Source organism: Camponotus vicinus, unplaced genomic scaffold (genome assembly GCF_025532165.1).
Source record: "Camponotus vicinus isolate PSW18456_S1 unplaced genomic scaffold, iyCamVici1.0 SCAF_10, whole genome shotgun sequence".
Taxonomy (NCBI): domain Eukaryota; kingdom Metazoa; phylum Arthropoda; class Insecta; order Hymenoptera; family Formicidae; genus Camponotus; species Camponotus vicinus.
In genome coordinates, this window is record NW_028141946.1 from 14,180,246 (window position 1) to 14,196,514 (window position 16,269).

Genomic DNA, 16,269 nt, shown 5'->3' on the forward strand with positions numbered 1-16,269 from the left:
TCAATGGGGGACAACGCGGAGATGCGCAGACACGGTACGATGCTACCGACTACTATACGCGCGATCGTTTGCGGCCCCTCGAATTGCGGTAAAACCAACGTTCTGATAAGTTTACTGGAAAGTCCACACGGTGTACGTTTCGAGAACGTGTACGTGTACTCGAAGTCGCTGCAACAGCCGAAATATCGATATCTGGAGAATTTGTTGACGCCGATCGACGAAATCGGCTACTTTACGTTCTCCAATAACAGTGACGTCATTTCACCGAGCGAGGCACGTCCAAACTCGATTTTCGTCTTCGATGACGTGGCGTGCGACAAGCAAGATACGATAAGAGAGTACTTCTCAATGGGTCGTCACTCGAACGTCGACTGCTTCTATCTCTGTCAGACGTACGCGAGAATACCAAAACATCTTATACGTGACAACGCGAACCTGCTGATCTTGTTTAAACAGGACGGTACCAACTTGAAACACGTGTACAACGATCACGTGAATACCGACATGTTGTACGAGGATTTCAGTGAATATGTTGTACTTGTTGGCAGCAAAAGTATGGATTCCTAGTGATAGACAAGGACAGCTCGCTTACGAATGGGCGGTACAGAAAAGGATTTAACGTGTTCGCGATACCGCAAAACGATTAGTCGCTGCCGACATTCCGTCGAGAGGAGTGAAACGCTCGACACTCTGTCGACATGGCTGGAAGCGATAATATTCGCGAGCGTGAAAAGATTGCGAGGGAGATTGAGAAAACGAGCGAATCGATCCGCAAGAAACATCGCGCTTTGAAGACCGGTAAGATCGACGACGATATCGCGGTCAAGAATCACTCGCAATCGAAAATGTTTTCGAAACCACGGGCAACCCGCTCGAAACATCTGTTCGAAACATGTTACAAACGTCGGAAGGTCAAGAAGTATTACGAGAGCACTTGGGGCCACTGGGACAAAAGTACATGAGCGCTCTCCTTAGTGGCGACGAAAAAAACGAGATCGATCACGTGTACGGTGTCTATTTCAACGAGAATGAAATGCGTCTCGGTGACAAACGATTCGACATTGATAAAGATGACTCTATAATCATAGACAAAGTGAGGTACATTGGTACACCTGGATTATACGAGTTGATCTTCAAGAGAATTCCCGATGACGTCATATACACTGAGGATGATATGCAAAAATATAAGAGCATATTAATGGCGACGAGTGCGCATAAACGCAAATATGATGCGCAAGGTCGATTAAATAGCAACCAGGGATACAAGTATAAACAAATAATCGCACCGCTGATGTCGATCGAATCGAAAAAGAATAAATCCGGAACGAGAATATTCATGCTTCGCGCGATGACGCTAACCGACAATAAGATCGATTACGTGCACTGGGACGACCCCAACGAGCTAGTGGATCGCCTACGATTGCTCGACGCTTCGCGTTAAGCTGGCCACAACGCTCACGACAATGAGATCCTGTCGATTATAGAGGAACTTCGCGAAGTCGGCCTTATTATAAATTAAACGGTGTCTCGACAAAACTAATCAGTCGATCGATGTCATTCGCATCGAAAAAAAATGCCTATCAACAAATTTGGATTATTCGAACGGAGAACTATTGCGATCGACACAAGCGATCATTGGGGTAAATTGGTGACGAGTTACTTACGTCAAAACGCTCTGTGTCACGTCGCTACGGACTATGACGCGAGGTCGCGCAAGATTCGCCGTGTAGCGCAACCTGAGGCTGATACCGATGCAGTCAACAAACTGTACGTGGAACAATGCATTAAAACGTTGAAGAATCAACAGAAAGAATCAGACGAGAAGCTGACTGCGTTCGAGAAGGATATGCGAGCTTTGCAGACTGCGACAAACGAGCTTCGGCGTGCGATTAACACTAATTCAGAAACGGCTATCAACCTGTAATGAGCTGTAGTGAACGGCTTAGGAGCGGCTATTGTACAATTACTGAACATCTACAAAGGGTTATCGAACGACTACAAACGGTTATCGAACGGTTATCAAACTACAATGAGTGGCAGTGATCGAAGAGGAAACGGCCGCGAACGAGGCTACGAACAATTCAAGAACAGCTGCGAACGAGGTTACGAACACCTCAGGAACGGCTGCGAACAAGACTATGAACACGTCAGGAACGGCTACATACGAGGCGGCATACAACTCTGGAACGGCTACGAACGGGTCAGAAACGATTGTGAACGAGGCTACGGACTACTTAGAAGCGACTACCAACAGGGTCAATCACGGCAACAAACGGTTCAAGAACAGCAGTGAACGGCTCAGAAACGACTATCAAACGTGTAAGGAACGTCTATCGAACGTCAACGAACGCCAACGAACGGGCCAGGAACGTCTATCGAACGCCAACGAACGGCTACGAACGGGTCAGGAACGTCTATCGAACGACTATCGAATGTCAACGAACGGCTACGAACGGGCCAGGAACGTCTATCGAACGTCTATCGAACGCCAACGAACGGCTACGAACGGCTACGAACGGGCCAGGAACGTCTATCGAACGACTATCGAACGCCAACGAATGATAAAACGTACGGTGATACTCGGGACACATATCATTTGATCGACGAATCGAAACAACGATGGATCGGCGATCGGGAATAACCGAGGAAGCGAAGAAACAACATAGTTTAGAGAAACAGCAGTTGGTGAACGAACTGCACGCACCGGCGAGAAAAAATTTTCCCCGAAGACACGTCATAGTGCGGGGATACGATGACCTATGGCAAGCTGACATCGTCGAGATGCGTCCGTACTCTCGTTTCAACAGAGGTTGCCACTACATACTCACTGTCATCGATGCGTTGAGCAAGCACGCGTGGGCCGTACCACTCAAGAGTAAAGGCGGAAGCGAGACAGCTGACGCTATCGCCGAGATAATTCGAGGTAGCAAGAGGTGTCCGAGAAACATACAGACCGATAAAGGGAAGGAATTTTATAACGAAATATGACATCAATCACTATTCTACATATTCGGTATTGAAGGCATCGATCGTTGAGCGATTCAATCGCACGCTGAAAAACGAAATGTGGAAGATGTTTACGCTAAACGGATCTTACAAGTGGATCAACGCGTTGCCGCGACTCGTATCGGATTACAACGCGCGCAAGCATCGAACGATCGGTATGCGACCCGTCGACGTTACCCCCGCAATCGCTGAAAGACTCTTGACTACGGTGTACAACCGTGTAAATATCGCGGGTCCGGCGAAATTCAAAGTAGGTGACTCGGTACGCGTTAGTAAGTACAAGGCACTTTTCGAGAAAGGTTACACGCCAAATTGGACAACCGAGGTGTTTAAAATTGTAAAAGTGCAGCATACTAATCTCGTAAGCTATCTACTTGAGGATTATCGCAAAAAATCTATCGCCGGAGCGTTCTACGAGCACGAGTTGCATCGCGCGAATTATCCGGACGTGTATCTCGTGGAGAAAGTACTGCGCAGGAGGGGTGACGAGGTGTACGTGAAATGGCTGGGATTTGACAATTCGCACAACTCTTGGATACATAAGGACAATGTGATTTAATTCATATATAAATTTAAATTGTTTACCTCTTTTTTATTTACCTTTAATTTACCTTTTTTGCGTTTTTCTTCAAGTTGCGAGTTCGACCGCCATTTTTAAGTTTCATATTCGTGTTCAGGAGGTAAAAATATGTAGGAATTGGGTATTCTTACCCATTATTTCATATAGGTGGGTTTTCCGAAGGTTTACCTTATTTTTGTATTTATTTTTATCCTTTTTCAGCCTATATCTCCAAAACTATTTGAGTCCGACTCTTATATATATATATATATATATATATATATATATATATATATACAAAATTACTCGGGAAGATCTCCCCTATAACATATTTAAAAATAAAGCAAATCGGTGAACAAATAAAGTAGAATCTTTATGTCAATATTTCTCACATTTATTTGTTAATAACTTTTGAATAAAGAACGACTGCCGACTAAAACCTTCAGAATGTTAATCAGGAATAACATCTTCACAACATACGTCAATAACACATTTATGCGAAGGTGGGCCCTTTTTATGCATAATTACCAATAATTTTTACTTCATCTTTATTGTAATTTAAGGTAGTTGTGTTTAGACGCAATATTTATCTACAAACAATTTTCATTTAAGACTTTAACGCGGAAAGATATAGCACATTATACATCGCGATCGGCAATAATTTGTTCAATTTAGAGATTGCAGATTCTCAATATAATATATGACGAATTTTATTCATATTACATAATTTATGCTTCTCACATATATATTTGTTACGTCAGATATTGAAGATGAATCGCCCATTATAGATGCGATCACTTAGTGGTTCATAGGTCTAAAACATGTCAGACATAGGCAACATGTTCGAAACTAGTCGAACTTTAAAAAGTCAAGGCTCGAATAATTGCATTCGACCAAAAAGAGAGTCGAGGGCCCGACCGTTCATTCGGCGTCCCTGGCAGCCGGTAACGAAATATCGCTTTGTTAGCGACAATTCAAAACAGCGCTCGCCCTTCTCGAAAGATCTAACAACAACAAATAACCCGTTAAATCGTTCAATTTAAACGTTGTCTCGGTAACTGTCGAGTTCACGAAAAATCGGGATCTTTCGAGAAGGGCTTGAGTATAAAGCGACGCGATCGCGGAGCACTGCGCCTTTTGTCAAAAAGTCTCCGACGCGCTCATTTCGTTCTCAGATAATAAAAGTGCTTTTCGTTGCTCACAGATTCTATCGATTCTTTCCGTTCGTTCTATCGATTCTTCCGCTTGCGGGTTCGAAAATTCGGCTCGAGTTTTTACGCTCGTTATTTCTTCGTTTAATTAAAAAGACTGTAAATATATTAAGACTGTAAATATATTAAACATATTTTGTATTGGTGAAGTAGAATAAAGACTTTACCTATATAGACATAGACCTATATATATATCGGGACTTATCGTTCTCTTTCTTTCGTGCCGCGCTCACTTCCCGGTCTATTCTCGTGCTCTCTCAAACATTTGCTGGTCCTTCGAGCCGGATTGCTTGTCCGGTGCCGTGCAGTGAAGTGAGTGACCGTGCCCTTTCAGTGACCTTCCGTGCTATTCCGGACAGTGTCTGCCAAAGAAGAGAGGAATCATGAGTCGTAAAGCAGAATTACTAATTACCGCCGCAACAGATCTCTACGGCAAAATCGCCCGCACTCATGATAATCTGTTGGAGCTGGGCGCTGCCAAAATCACGGTGGGCGCCGTGGAGGCGCGCTTGCAGTCCTTGGAAAAGTATTGGTCCAAATTCGACACACACACAACGACGAACTCCTGAACTACTTAGACCAAATCGCAGATTCGGAATACTTAAGGCTCGACATACCTGCTCTGGCTGAGGAGGCCTACCTCAGTAATAAAGGTATGCTGCTAGACCTTCTACGTAGCCTCAAGACCGAGGAAAAGGAAGCTGCTACGAAGGCGCGAGAGCCGTCATCTCAGGCTCCTCGCACTACTCTTCCACGAATACAGCTGCCACCGTTTTCTGGGTTCTACCAGGACTGGCCCTCCTTCCGGGACCTCTTCGACTCCATCATCGGCCAGGACACCGCTATCTCCCAGGTAGAAAAGCTGCATTACCTGAGGACGTGTCTGAAAGGAGAAGCAGCTTTATTAATTGGAGATCTGCCAGTGACCTTTATACGAGCGTGGACGGAGCTTACCCGCCACTACGAGAACCAACGTCTCCTGGTTCGTTCCTATCTTGCTCGCTTCTCGTCTCTTCCGGCACTAAAGGATGAGTCTGCTTCTGATTTGCGCAAGCTATTACACGGAGTTATTAATACGGTCAGTTCGCTCGAAAGCATTGGCCGACCGATCACGAGCAGCGAAAACCTTTTCGTCTACTCCGTAGTAGAACGTCTTGATCCTCGGTCGCGGCGGGAATGGGAGCATTCCGTCAAAGGCATGACGGAGCCGCCGTCGTATGCCACGTTGAGAGCGTTCCTTGACGAAAGGCTACAAACTCTCGAGGCTCTTCAACCTTCCAAGGTCGCGACGGAGTCCGCTTCTCCAAAATCAAACCGAGCAGCGCGCGTGCAACATGCTCGAAAATCAGAAGGCAAGCGCGGTCGGTGCTCCGTTTGCCAGCAGGACCATTATATAATGTTCTGCGACGGATATAAGTTGAAGACCGCCGCCGAAAAGAAGCAGCTCATCGAGGCCGCCAACTTGTGCCTCAACTGCCTGGGCAAGCACAAGACTGACGAGTGCGCTTCGAAAAAGTCGTGCTCCGCATGTGGAGAGAGGCATCATACGACACTGCACGACGCGTGTAAGGAGTTCGCGGTCGCGAAAACAGCGCACACCTCGCGTTATTCGCCGGAGACTCCCATCGCCGTCCTACTCGCGACGGCACGCGTTCGCGTTAAGGACCGATTCGGAGTCACGCACGTCGCTCGAGCCCTGGTGGACCAGGGCTCCGAATCCTCGCTGGTCTCCGAAGCGTTGGTGCAACGCTTGCGACTTGCCCGTACACCAACATCCGTAGCAGTGTTCGGCGTCGGCGGGAAACACACCGGCTGCGCCCGCGGAAAGGTGGCCCTGAGGCTATCTCCTCTAGGAGGCGGATCCACGATGACGGTTTTAGCACTAGTGTTCCCCCGCCTCACTATCTACGACGGTGGAATCAAGGCCGACTCACGCTCGTGGACTCATCTCAGCGGATTGGAGCTGGCTGACCCGGACTTCCTGACAGCTGACCCTGTGGATATCCTGCTGGGCGCGGACGTGTATGCGGCTATCTTGCAGGAAGGGCTCCGTAAGGGTAAACAAAATGAACCCGTGGCTCAGAGAACTTCACTGGGATGGATTCTTTCCGGTATCGTTGGCTCGCCAGCCGCTCCTCGCCACGCCCTCACTCACGTCTGCCGCACCGAGGAGGACCTGCCTGCGCTCGTCCGGCAATTCTGGCAACAGGAGGAACTTCCTGTCCGAGAATCGTCTCCAAATCCTGAGGACCAGAAGTGCGAAGATTTCTTCCGTCAAACTCATTCTCGCACGCTCGATGGTCGCTATATGGTCCGTCTTCCGGCAGTCGAGCCACTGCCGAATCTTGCTGCCACGCGCCGCTCAGCTCTTCGGGTCTTTTCAAGTATGGAGCAGAGGTTCACCCGAGAGCCCCGCCTGCAACAGATGTACAAGGACTTCATGAGGCAATACGAAGACTTAGGTCACATGAGCCTAGCGGGCCCTGCGGCTTCAAACAGGGTCAGTCACCTACCTCATCACGGCGTTATGCGCGAGGCCAGCTCCTCAACGAAGCTCCGCGTAGTGTTCAACGGTTCTTCACACGTGCCGTCAGGGGCTTCTCTAAACCAGAGCCTCCTTGTAGGACCGAACTTGCTGCCACAACTTGCGGATATCTTGCTACGGTGGAGACGTCATCGCTACGTCCTAGCGACGGACGTAGAAAAAATGTATCGCCAGATACTCGTCCACCCCGACGATCGAGACCTGCAAAGAGTTTTGTGGCGTTACGACGAGACCAACGAAATCCAAGAATACCAGCTCAACACGGTGACCTACGGACTTGCCTGTGCGCCATTCTTGGCTATGCGTACGCTCCGACAACTCGCGGATGATGAAGAGGAGAGATATCCTTATGAAGTTGCTGTCACCCGCTACGATGTCTATATGGACGACGTGCTCACTGGCGCGGACACCATCGAGGAAGCGTTGGCAATGTAGCGGCAGCTAAAGGACCTCTGCTTGGCGGGCGGCTTTCCACTGCGAAAGTGGTCGTCAAACGACCTGGCCCTCTTGGCTAATATTCCTGCTGAGCATCGGATGCAAAAGGAGATTCGCGAATGGCAGTCGCACGAGACCCACGCGATGCTCGGCCTCCAATGGCATCCTGCCGCGGACTGCTTCTCATTTTCGACGCGTCATATCACGGTGACTCAGATCACGAAACGCACGGCTCTTTCTCTGATGTCTCGTCTTTTCGATCCTCTCGGGTGGCTAGCTCCCACCGTAGTGAGCGCCAAAATCTCCTTACAACAAATCTGGCTTCAAGGTCTCGGATGGGACGATCCTCTCGGCGATGCCCTCGCTAGGAGATGGCTCAATTATCAAGCGGAGCTCCCGCTGCTTGAACAGATACGAGTTCCCCGGTGGGTCGGCCAGTACTCATCAACCACCAAGATCGAAGTGCACGGGTTTGCTGATGCCTCCGAGAGCGCCTACGCCGCCGTAGTTTACCTGCGGTTAAACCAGGACGAAGCATGGACCACTGCCTTGCTGGCTGCCAAAACAAAGGTTGCTCCGCTGAAACAAGTGTCGTTGCCTCGCCTCGAACTTTGTGCGGCCACACTCCTTGTGCGGCTCGTTTCTCATCTCCGATCAGTGCTTGACCTTTCAAAGGCCCCCACGCATCTTTGGTCGGACTCCACGGTGGCTCTTGGATGGATAAGAGGACATCCTTCTCGATGGCAGACCTACGTGGCAAACAGGGTGTCCGAGATCCAGACGACCACTCCGGACGCGCTATGGCACCATGTTCCCGGGCGTGAAAACCCAGCGGATTGCGCTTCTCGCGGTTTGTCACCCCGCGAGCTCGTCGGACACGAACTCTGGTGGCAAGGTCCCTCGTGGCTCACGATGGACGCTCTTGACTGGCCAAAGACAAGGATTCTGCTTGACGAGGAAACGTTACCCGAGAAAAGAACTAAGGTCCACGCAACCGGAGCCACTTCAAAGGAGCCGGACGAGTTGCTGCGGTTCTCATCCTTCAGCCGACTGTTACGCGTGACGGCGTGGTATAGACGCTGGCTCCATCGACGGAAGAGCAAAGGTTCACCAACCGCCGAACCGGATTCTGTCCTCGGAGAGTCCCTTTCCACGGCCGAACTCGACGACGCCCGACTGCAATGGATCCGACAAATTCAGGCTGAAAAATTCAAAGCAGATTTAATTGCCTTGCGACAAGGTCGAAATCTGTCTAAATCAAGTCAGCTCAATCGTCTTACTCCTTTTTTAGATCCTCAAGGTCTTCTCCGTGTAGGCGGGCGCCTGAAGCACGCGCTCCTGGCGTACGATGAGCGACATCCAATCATCCTGCCTAACGAGTCGCACTTCACTCGACTCGTTGTGGACGCTTGCCACCTTCGCTCGCTGCATGGCGGAGTCCAGCTGACCTTGGGACTGCTACGCCAACAATATTGGATTCCCCGCGGCCACGCCGTGGTAAAGCAGCGGATTCACCAGTGCGTGACGTGCACGCGATGGCGGGCGGCGACTCCACAGCAACTCATGGGCAGACCTGGGCACTTCCTAGAGAGCGAGTAACGCCAGCCCGGCCCTTTCGTCACACCGGGGTGGACTACGCCGGTCCCGTCCTGCTGCGGACCACCAAAGGCCGGGGTCATCGGGCTTACAAAGCCTTTATAGCCATATTCGTCTGCCTGTCCACGCGAGCGGTGCACTTGGAGGTGGTCTCCGACTACACCGCGGACGCCTTCCTAGCAGCGCTGCGACGGTTCACCTCCCGGCGTGGATTGTGCAGCACCCTCCGCAGCGACTGTGGGACCAACTTTGTCGGGGCCGACGCGCAGCTCCGATCTCTTTTTGCCGCCAGCAATCCAGCGCGACGCACGATCGAGCAACGGCTCTCCGAGGAGCACATCCAATGGAAATTTAACCCGCCGTCGGCTCCTCATTTCGGCGGTATATGGGAGGCAGCCGTTATGTCAGTGAAACATCACCTGCGTCGGGTGCTGGGCGACGCCACGCTGACCTACGAGGAGATGAGCACTCTGCTCGCACAGATCGAGGCGTGTCTAAATTCTCGTCCGTTACAGGCACTTTCGGATGATCCGGACGACACTGCTGCTCTTACGCCGGGACACTTCCTCGTGGGTTCCGCACTGACAGCCATCCCGGAACCGTTACTGGCGAATCAACCAGCGAATCGCCTCACCCGTTGGCGCCTCATCCAGCAGATGCGAGACCACTTCTGGGATCGATGGGCCAAGGAATACCTCCACGGACTCATCCATCATCCTAAGTGGTGGAACAAGGACGACGAATTCCAGATCGGCCGCTTATGCCTCATACGTAATGAGGCCACACCACCGACGCGATGGCCTTTAGCGCGCATCGTGCGTGCCCATCCGGGCGAGGATGGACAGATCCGCGTCGTGTCGGTCCGGACGGCCAAGTCGGAGCTGACTCGCCCGATTACGAAGCTCGTCCTCTTGCCGAAAGGCGACGAGTCGGCGAAAGACCCTCCTCTGTAAAAAAAAAGGGGGGGGGATTTTGTGAATAATCATTGTATAGAAGTCCAGTTATAATCATTTTGTTAATAATTACCTGTCTTCACTTGTAGATAACTATTTCGCTAATCCGTGTTGTTCTCTTGCTCACGCACTTCACTCGCATTCACTTTAAAAAAAAACTACGGACTCGAATTACGCCATTCATGTAAATTTCAACGGTACGGGAGAGGGGCTTCGTAAAGCATTTAGTAGAAACCGCCGAGATTCCGGCCGTTTTTCGCATCTTTTCGCCCGAAGCATCGGGCAAGGCGGGCGGGATGTTCGAAACTAGTCGAACTTTAAAAAGTCAAGGCTCGAATAATTACATTCGACCAAAAAGAGAGTCGAGGGCCCGACCGTTCATTCGGCGCCCCTGGCAGCCGGTAACGAAATATCGCTTTGTTAGCGACAATTCAAAACAGCGCTCGCCCTTCTCGAAAGATCTAACAACAACAAATAACCCGTTAGATCGTTCAATTTAAACGTTGTCTCGGTAACTGTCGAGTTCACGAAAAATCGGGATCTTTCGAGAAGGGCTTGAGTATAAAGTGATGCGATCGCGGAGCACTGCGCCTTTTGTCAAAAAGTCTCCGACGCGCTCATTTCGCTCTCAGATAATAAAAGTGCTTTCCGTTGCTCGCGGATTCTATCGATTCTTTCCGTCGCTTGCGGGTTCGAAAATTCGGCTCGAGTTTTTACGCTCGTTATTTCTTCGTTTAATTAAAAAGACTGTAAATATATTAAGACTGTAAATATATTAAACATATTTTGTATTGGTGAAGTAGAATAAAGACTTTGTACATAGACCTATATATATATCGGGACTTATCGTTCTCTTTCTTTCGTGCCGCGCTCACTTCCCGGTCTATTCTCGCGCTCTCTCAAACACAACAACTTTTCCTTAAAATTTCTAAAAATTCCTAAAAATTCCTAAAATTTATAGTTATATCTACAAATAATTGATGTTAAAATTAAAATTTTCCGTGTAATAAACGAGAATCGGAAATCCTGAGGACATAACATGGAATTTTTGCATTGCTCATGCAAAAACCACAAATTCAAATGCGTTTCCAGCTCGATGCGTCAATCAGAATTCTCGTATATGCAGTATGACAGTTATAGATATTGGTCCCATTGCAAATATTGCACTGAAAAAATTATTTTTTTGACTGCCACCAAAATATTTAGTACACACATTTTGGTTGGCGGTATATTATTTTACTTATACTAACCATATTTATCATAGAGAAAACAAAATTCAAAAATTCATTAAAATTAACGCAACCAAATTATTTGCTTAATTTCTTTAGTTCTTTTTTACAGGCAAATTATCATCTTTACAAAACTTTATTATTAAGTAATATTTAAAAAATTATTATTAAGTATATTTATCTTAAAAAGAAGTGTTTAATAAAAATTTATAATATATTTATAATATATTTAATAAAAATTTATATATACATATATATATATACATATATATATACATACACACACATACATACATACAGAGTAGGGCAAAAGTTCCGGAACGGCTAAATATCTAAAAAAATATTAATTTTTTGGAAAAATGGTTTAGACAGAAAAAAATGGCTTAAAAAAATCTATTAGCTGATGGTATTTATTTGACCTTGGGATGACCTTGAAAAGCGCGGTCAAGGTCACCATAAAAATCTTAAACGGCAACCCCTATTTTTTATAACATATTCTTATAGCTGAGGTTGAGAGCTTTCCAAAACACTATGATTAAATATTTTTTCATCAAGTACTTTCCGAATTATGAGGCTTGAAATCATTTCTTAATTTTACATAAACCGTAAAATATCTTGTAAAATATTCATTTTTCGATTATCTTACCTTAATACTTTTATGTACAAAATATATTTTTTCTTAAAAATAACTATGTGTTTTCTTTACACCAATTGATTCCTTTCATTATTTTGTGCATAAAAGTATTAAGATAAGATAATCGAAAAATGAATATTTTACAAGATATTTTACGGTTTATGTAAAATTAAGAAATGATTTCAAGCCTCATAACTCAAAAAGTACTTGAGGGAAAAATATTTTATTATAGTGTTTTGGAAAGCCCTCGAGATAAGCTACAAGAATATGTAATAAAAAATAGGAGGTTCCATTTAAGAAATTGACGGTGACCTTCAAATGACTCTCCAAGGTCAAATCATTGCCACCGTCTGATGGCCCCCTTCAAGCCATACAACTTTTGTCTGAGGCATTTTCCGCTATCGCCCCTCCATGAAGAGATATTCCCGTGGACGGATTAAAATGGCCCACCCTGTATATGTATATATAAAATATTTATTCTATATTTATATTATTAATATTTATATATCATATAAATGTATTTTAATGTTTGTAGAGTTTGTTTGCTGAATGCTGATTTTGACATTTTATCGAAAAAGATCCAGAATTTGTTTCCAAATGAGCAACAGGCATTTTATTATGTTCCACCAAAATCTGAAGGACCTTTCCAAAAAATATCAAAAAGAAAATTACCGGATTTTTACCAAAATAAACTTGATGAATGTCGACAAATTGGACTTATAGAAAGAAAACGAAAGAGAACTAGTGAAAACATTAATAATTCAGATATTGAACTAAGCATTAATTCTGAAGGTAATAATAGAATATATGTAGTTAGTTCTGTGTTATATTTTTTTAGATACGTTACAAATTTAATTAATATTACGATATATCTTGTAAAAGATTTTTAAGTTTAAAACTAAATTATTAAATTAAAATATAAATATAGCTAAACGTGTTTGCGAAACACATCTGCAATGGTTTCTGCATGGCGGTATAATACAGCACCTTGGTCGTCTGTAAAAAAACATTGGAATGGATCTCGTGAACTGAGACATCAAAGTTTTATAAAACAAAAAGGAAATGTTTATGACATTTTTAACGAATACCCAGTGTTCAAACAAGAATTCGGTTACATGCTTGTATGTAATGAAAAATTTATTTTTACATTTCTTTTTAAAAATTTGTATTATATATGCAGTTTCTTTTTTCAGTTGGATGCTGATTATAATGCTTTAATTAATGAAAAATCTAATATTTACAAAGAATGGCCCGAACTATCTAAGAAACATTACTAGAAAATCGAATCGTAAAAGATAAAACTTTTGCGAAGCAACTTGAAGAGATCCAATTATATGAAAAAGGAGATGGTAATAAAATATTATTTAGTGTATAATTTAAAAAAAATTAATTTAATTATTATTTAATTATGTTGAAGAGAATGCAGAGACTGCATTGATTTCTTTAATACCGGTATTATGTTCTTCCAATGTGCGATTAAAGATACCAGGAGGAAAGATATGGCGACCCACTATAGCAGAATCAATGGATGCTTTTATTTATCATATTAAAGTGAGAAATTTGTTTAATCGACATTTTGTTATCAGATTCTAATGAAATCGATTAAATTTCATCTTTATATAAGATAATGTAAGTACTAATTAAAAATTAATAATAATAGAAATTTAAATTTATAGGTTCCAGGAGAATTGGAAAGAGTAAAACGTCGAAGACAAGAGAGAGCCATTAAACAGAAAGAAACTCTACAGCCATATATAATTGCAATAGGCTCACAATTAACTGCAATTGAGACATTTTATATCATCATTGATGATATAATGTATAAAATGGAAAATGTGTTAAAAGCTGTTGATATCCTGTACAAGATTTTTCAAGTTCTTAATCTCAAATATCCATCCGCCTGTGAACAAGTTTGGCTTTTTATACAAAAATATATTTATGGGTGAACAACAGAATGGGATAAGTATGACAAATCTGTCATGAATTTAATCAATCTTTTGAACAGACTTTAAAGACAAAATATAAAATATGATATCAATTTAGATTGAGAATTTGATTTATCATTTATTACAATAGAAGAAAGAAATTTTCGTTAATATAAAATTTTGATATTTATGCATTAATTTGTAACGATGCATCCCGATGCATCGTTCCTAATTCCCGGCAGAACACCAGCCGGAAGCTGCCGCCCGGCAGAACACCCGCCGGGCAGAGGCAGGGGCGCGGTGCGCCCATCTTTTAATCGTTCTCATTACGGCCCAGAGCCGTTAAGGGCTCGAAACGGCCGAACACCGCCGATCAGAGCCGAGGTGGCCCGAACCGCCGACCGGCGAAAACCCGCGTTCGGCGCTCAACCCGAACCCCTCCGAACGGGCCCGACCGTACCGTTTCCGAAAAACCGTTCGGAAGGGGTTATACCGCCGCGCGCCGACGCGGGCAATTAGTCGGTATAAAAAGGGCACATCTCGGCGTCTAATCACCATATTCCTGATCCGCTCTAAGCAGTACGCTTCAGCAGCAATCCAGAAATCCTACCAGGCACTAATTACAGAGGACGAAAGGTGGAGCGCGCTCCGTCTTAGCCGAGTGATCTCGATTCCGAAGTACAAGTGCAAACCGCCTAATCCGCAGCTGGGCCATCACGGAAGGTGGAGCTCAGAGCCGCCCCGAGTCGAGTGTTCTCGACCCAGCTGCAACGCGATCACCATCCTTCGCGACGCGATCCTATCTCGCGTACTTTAACATCGAACGCATACGCGCATTTGATCATCGCGGCCTCCGCCGCCGCACGTATCAACCGCACCGAGCGCACAAGCGCATCCGTTTATCGCGGCCTCCGCCGCCGCGTATTTTGTACCGAACGCATAAGCGCATCCGTTTATCGCGGCTTCCGCCGCCGCGTATTTTGTTACCGAACGCATAAGCGCATCCGTTTATCGCGGCCTCCGCCGCCGCGTATTTTGTTACCGAACGCATAAGCGCATCCGTTTATCGCGGCCTCCGCCGCCGCGTATTTTGTTACCGAACGCATAAGCGCATCCGAATATCGCGGCCTCCGCCGCCGCCGTCAAAGCGCAACACGCGCATACAATTATCACGGCATCCGCCGCTGTGATTAAAGCGCACCGATTATAGTAGACCGAACGCGGACTTTAAATCGTATCGTCGAGGAAATAATAATTTTCGCGAAAGCAACCGTCGATTCCGAGAACCCGAGGATTCTAAGAACCGCGGGGATTCCTCGCGGAAAAAGCGCCGCAAGAACACGCGCTGTCTCGCGCGCCGTAAACACAAACAGGTGTACGCGATCAAAGATCGGAATTAAAGACGAAAACTGCATTTGTCGCGTTATTAATCAGCCAGCGAAATTATTAACCACACACACACACACACACACACACAAACACACACACACACACACACACACATACACACACACATTCGCATACACATACTCTGTACACTTATCTATTCGAATAAATACGTTCGTTTAAAACACATCGCGTATTTTCTTTCCAACGAACCTTGCACCGGCGATCTATCCGCGCTGCAAAGAAAACGTCCGAAAATACGACCGTTACAAATTAATTGATTTAATAATTGATTATGTTAACTGTTCAATTTGTAATTTAGTTTAACACAATTTTAAGATAATTGTCATTGTGTTAAATTCTATATTAGGGATGCTAAGTTTATCGATATTTATCGATACTATCGACAAGCACTAACAGTCGATAGTTGTCGATAAGGAAAATAATTTATCCATAACTATCGATAGTTTTCATGTAGGATTTCTGAACACGGTAACATTGTATAAAAAACCGCGACTCGATGCCATTGTATATCGAAATGTAGTAATGCGTTTCAAATATTATTGTCTTTCGCTTTTGTTGTCTTTTGCTCTTATCGTCTTACTATTTATTATAATTAGTAGACAACGGATATATACTAAACATATAATATAAATATATAATATATATAAACTACCTGCAATCTAGAGAACCTAAAATTAAAAAAAAATAAACATAAACAATTAATAAAACTATCGATATTTATCGATAGTATCAACAAGGATTTTGAAAACTATCGATAGTATCGACA

The 16,269-nt window shown here is 45.1% G+C and overlaps 2 protein-coding genes across 2 annotated transcripts; both read left to right on the forward strand.

Moving 5' to 3' along the window:
- Nucleotides 1–5,431: 5,431 nt before the first annotated feature.
- LOC145960108 (uncharacterized) lies at nucleotides 5,432–7,756 on the forward strand. The gene has a single exon (XM_083079379.1). It carries the CDS (start codon nucleotides 5,432–5,434, stop codon nucleotides 7,754–7,756), a length of 2,325 nt encoding a protein of 774 aa, XP_082935505.1.
- Nucleotides 7,757–7,855: 99 nt separating this feature from the next.
- Nucleotides 7,856–10,305, forward strand: LOC145960109 (uncharacterized). The gene is made up of 2 exons (XM_083079380.1): nucleotides 7,856–9,273; nucleotides 9,345–10,305. Exons 1-2 carry the CDS (start codon nucleotides 7,856–7,858, stop codon nucleotides 10,303–10,305), a joined length of 2,379 nt encoding a protein of 792 aa, XP_082935506.1.
- The last annotated feature ends 5,964 nt before the right edge of the window (nucleotides 10,306–16,269 follow it).

Coding starts and splice junctions, on each gene's coding strand:
- LOC145960108 (XM_083079379.1), top strand. CDS start 5,432: ATGCTGCTAGACCTTCTACGTAGCCTCAAGACCGAGGAAAAGGAAGCT.
- LOC145960109 (XM_083079380.1), top strand. CDS start 7,856: ATGCAAAAGGAGATTCGCGAATGGCAGTCGCACGAGACCCACGCGATG. Junction 9,274..9,344: donor GTAAAGCAGCGGATTCACCA/GTGCGTGACGTG, acceptor GGCACTTCCTAG/AGAGCGAGTAACGCCAGCCC.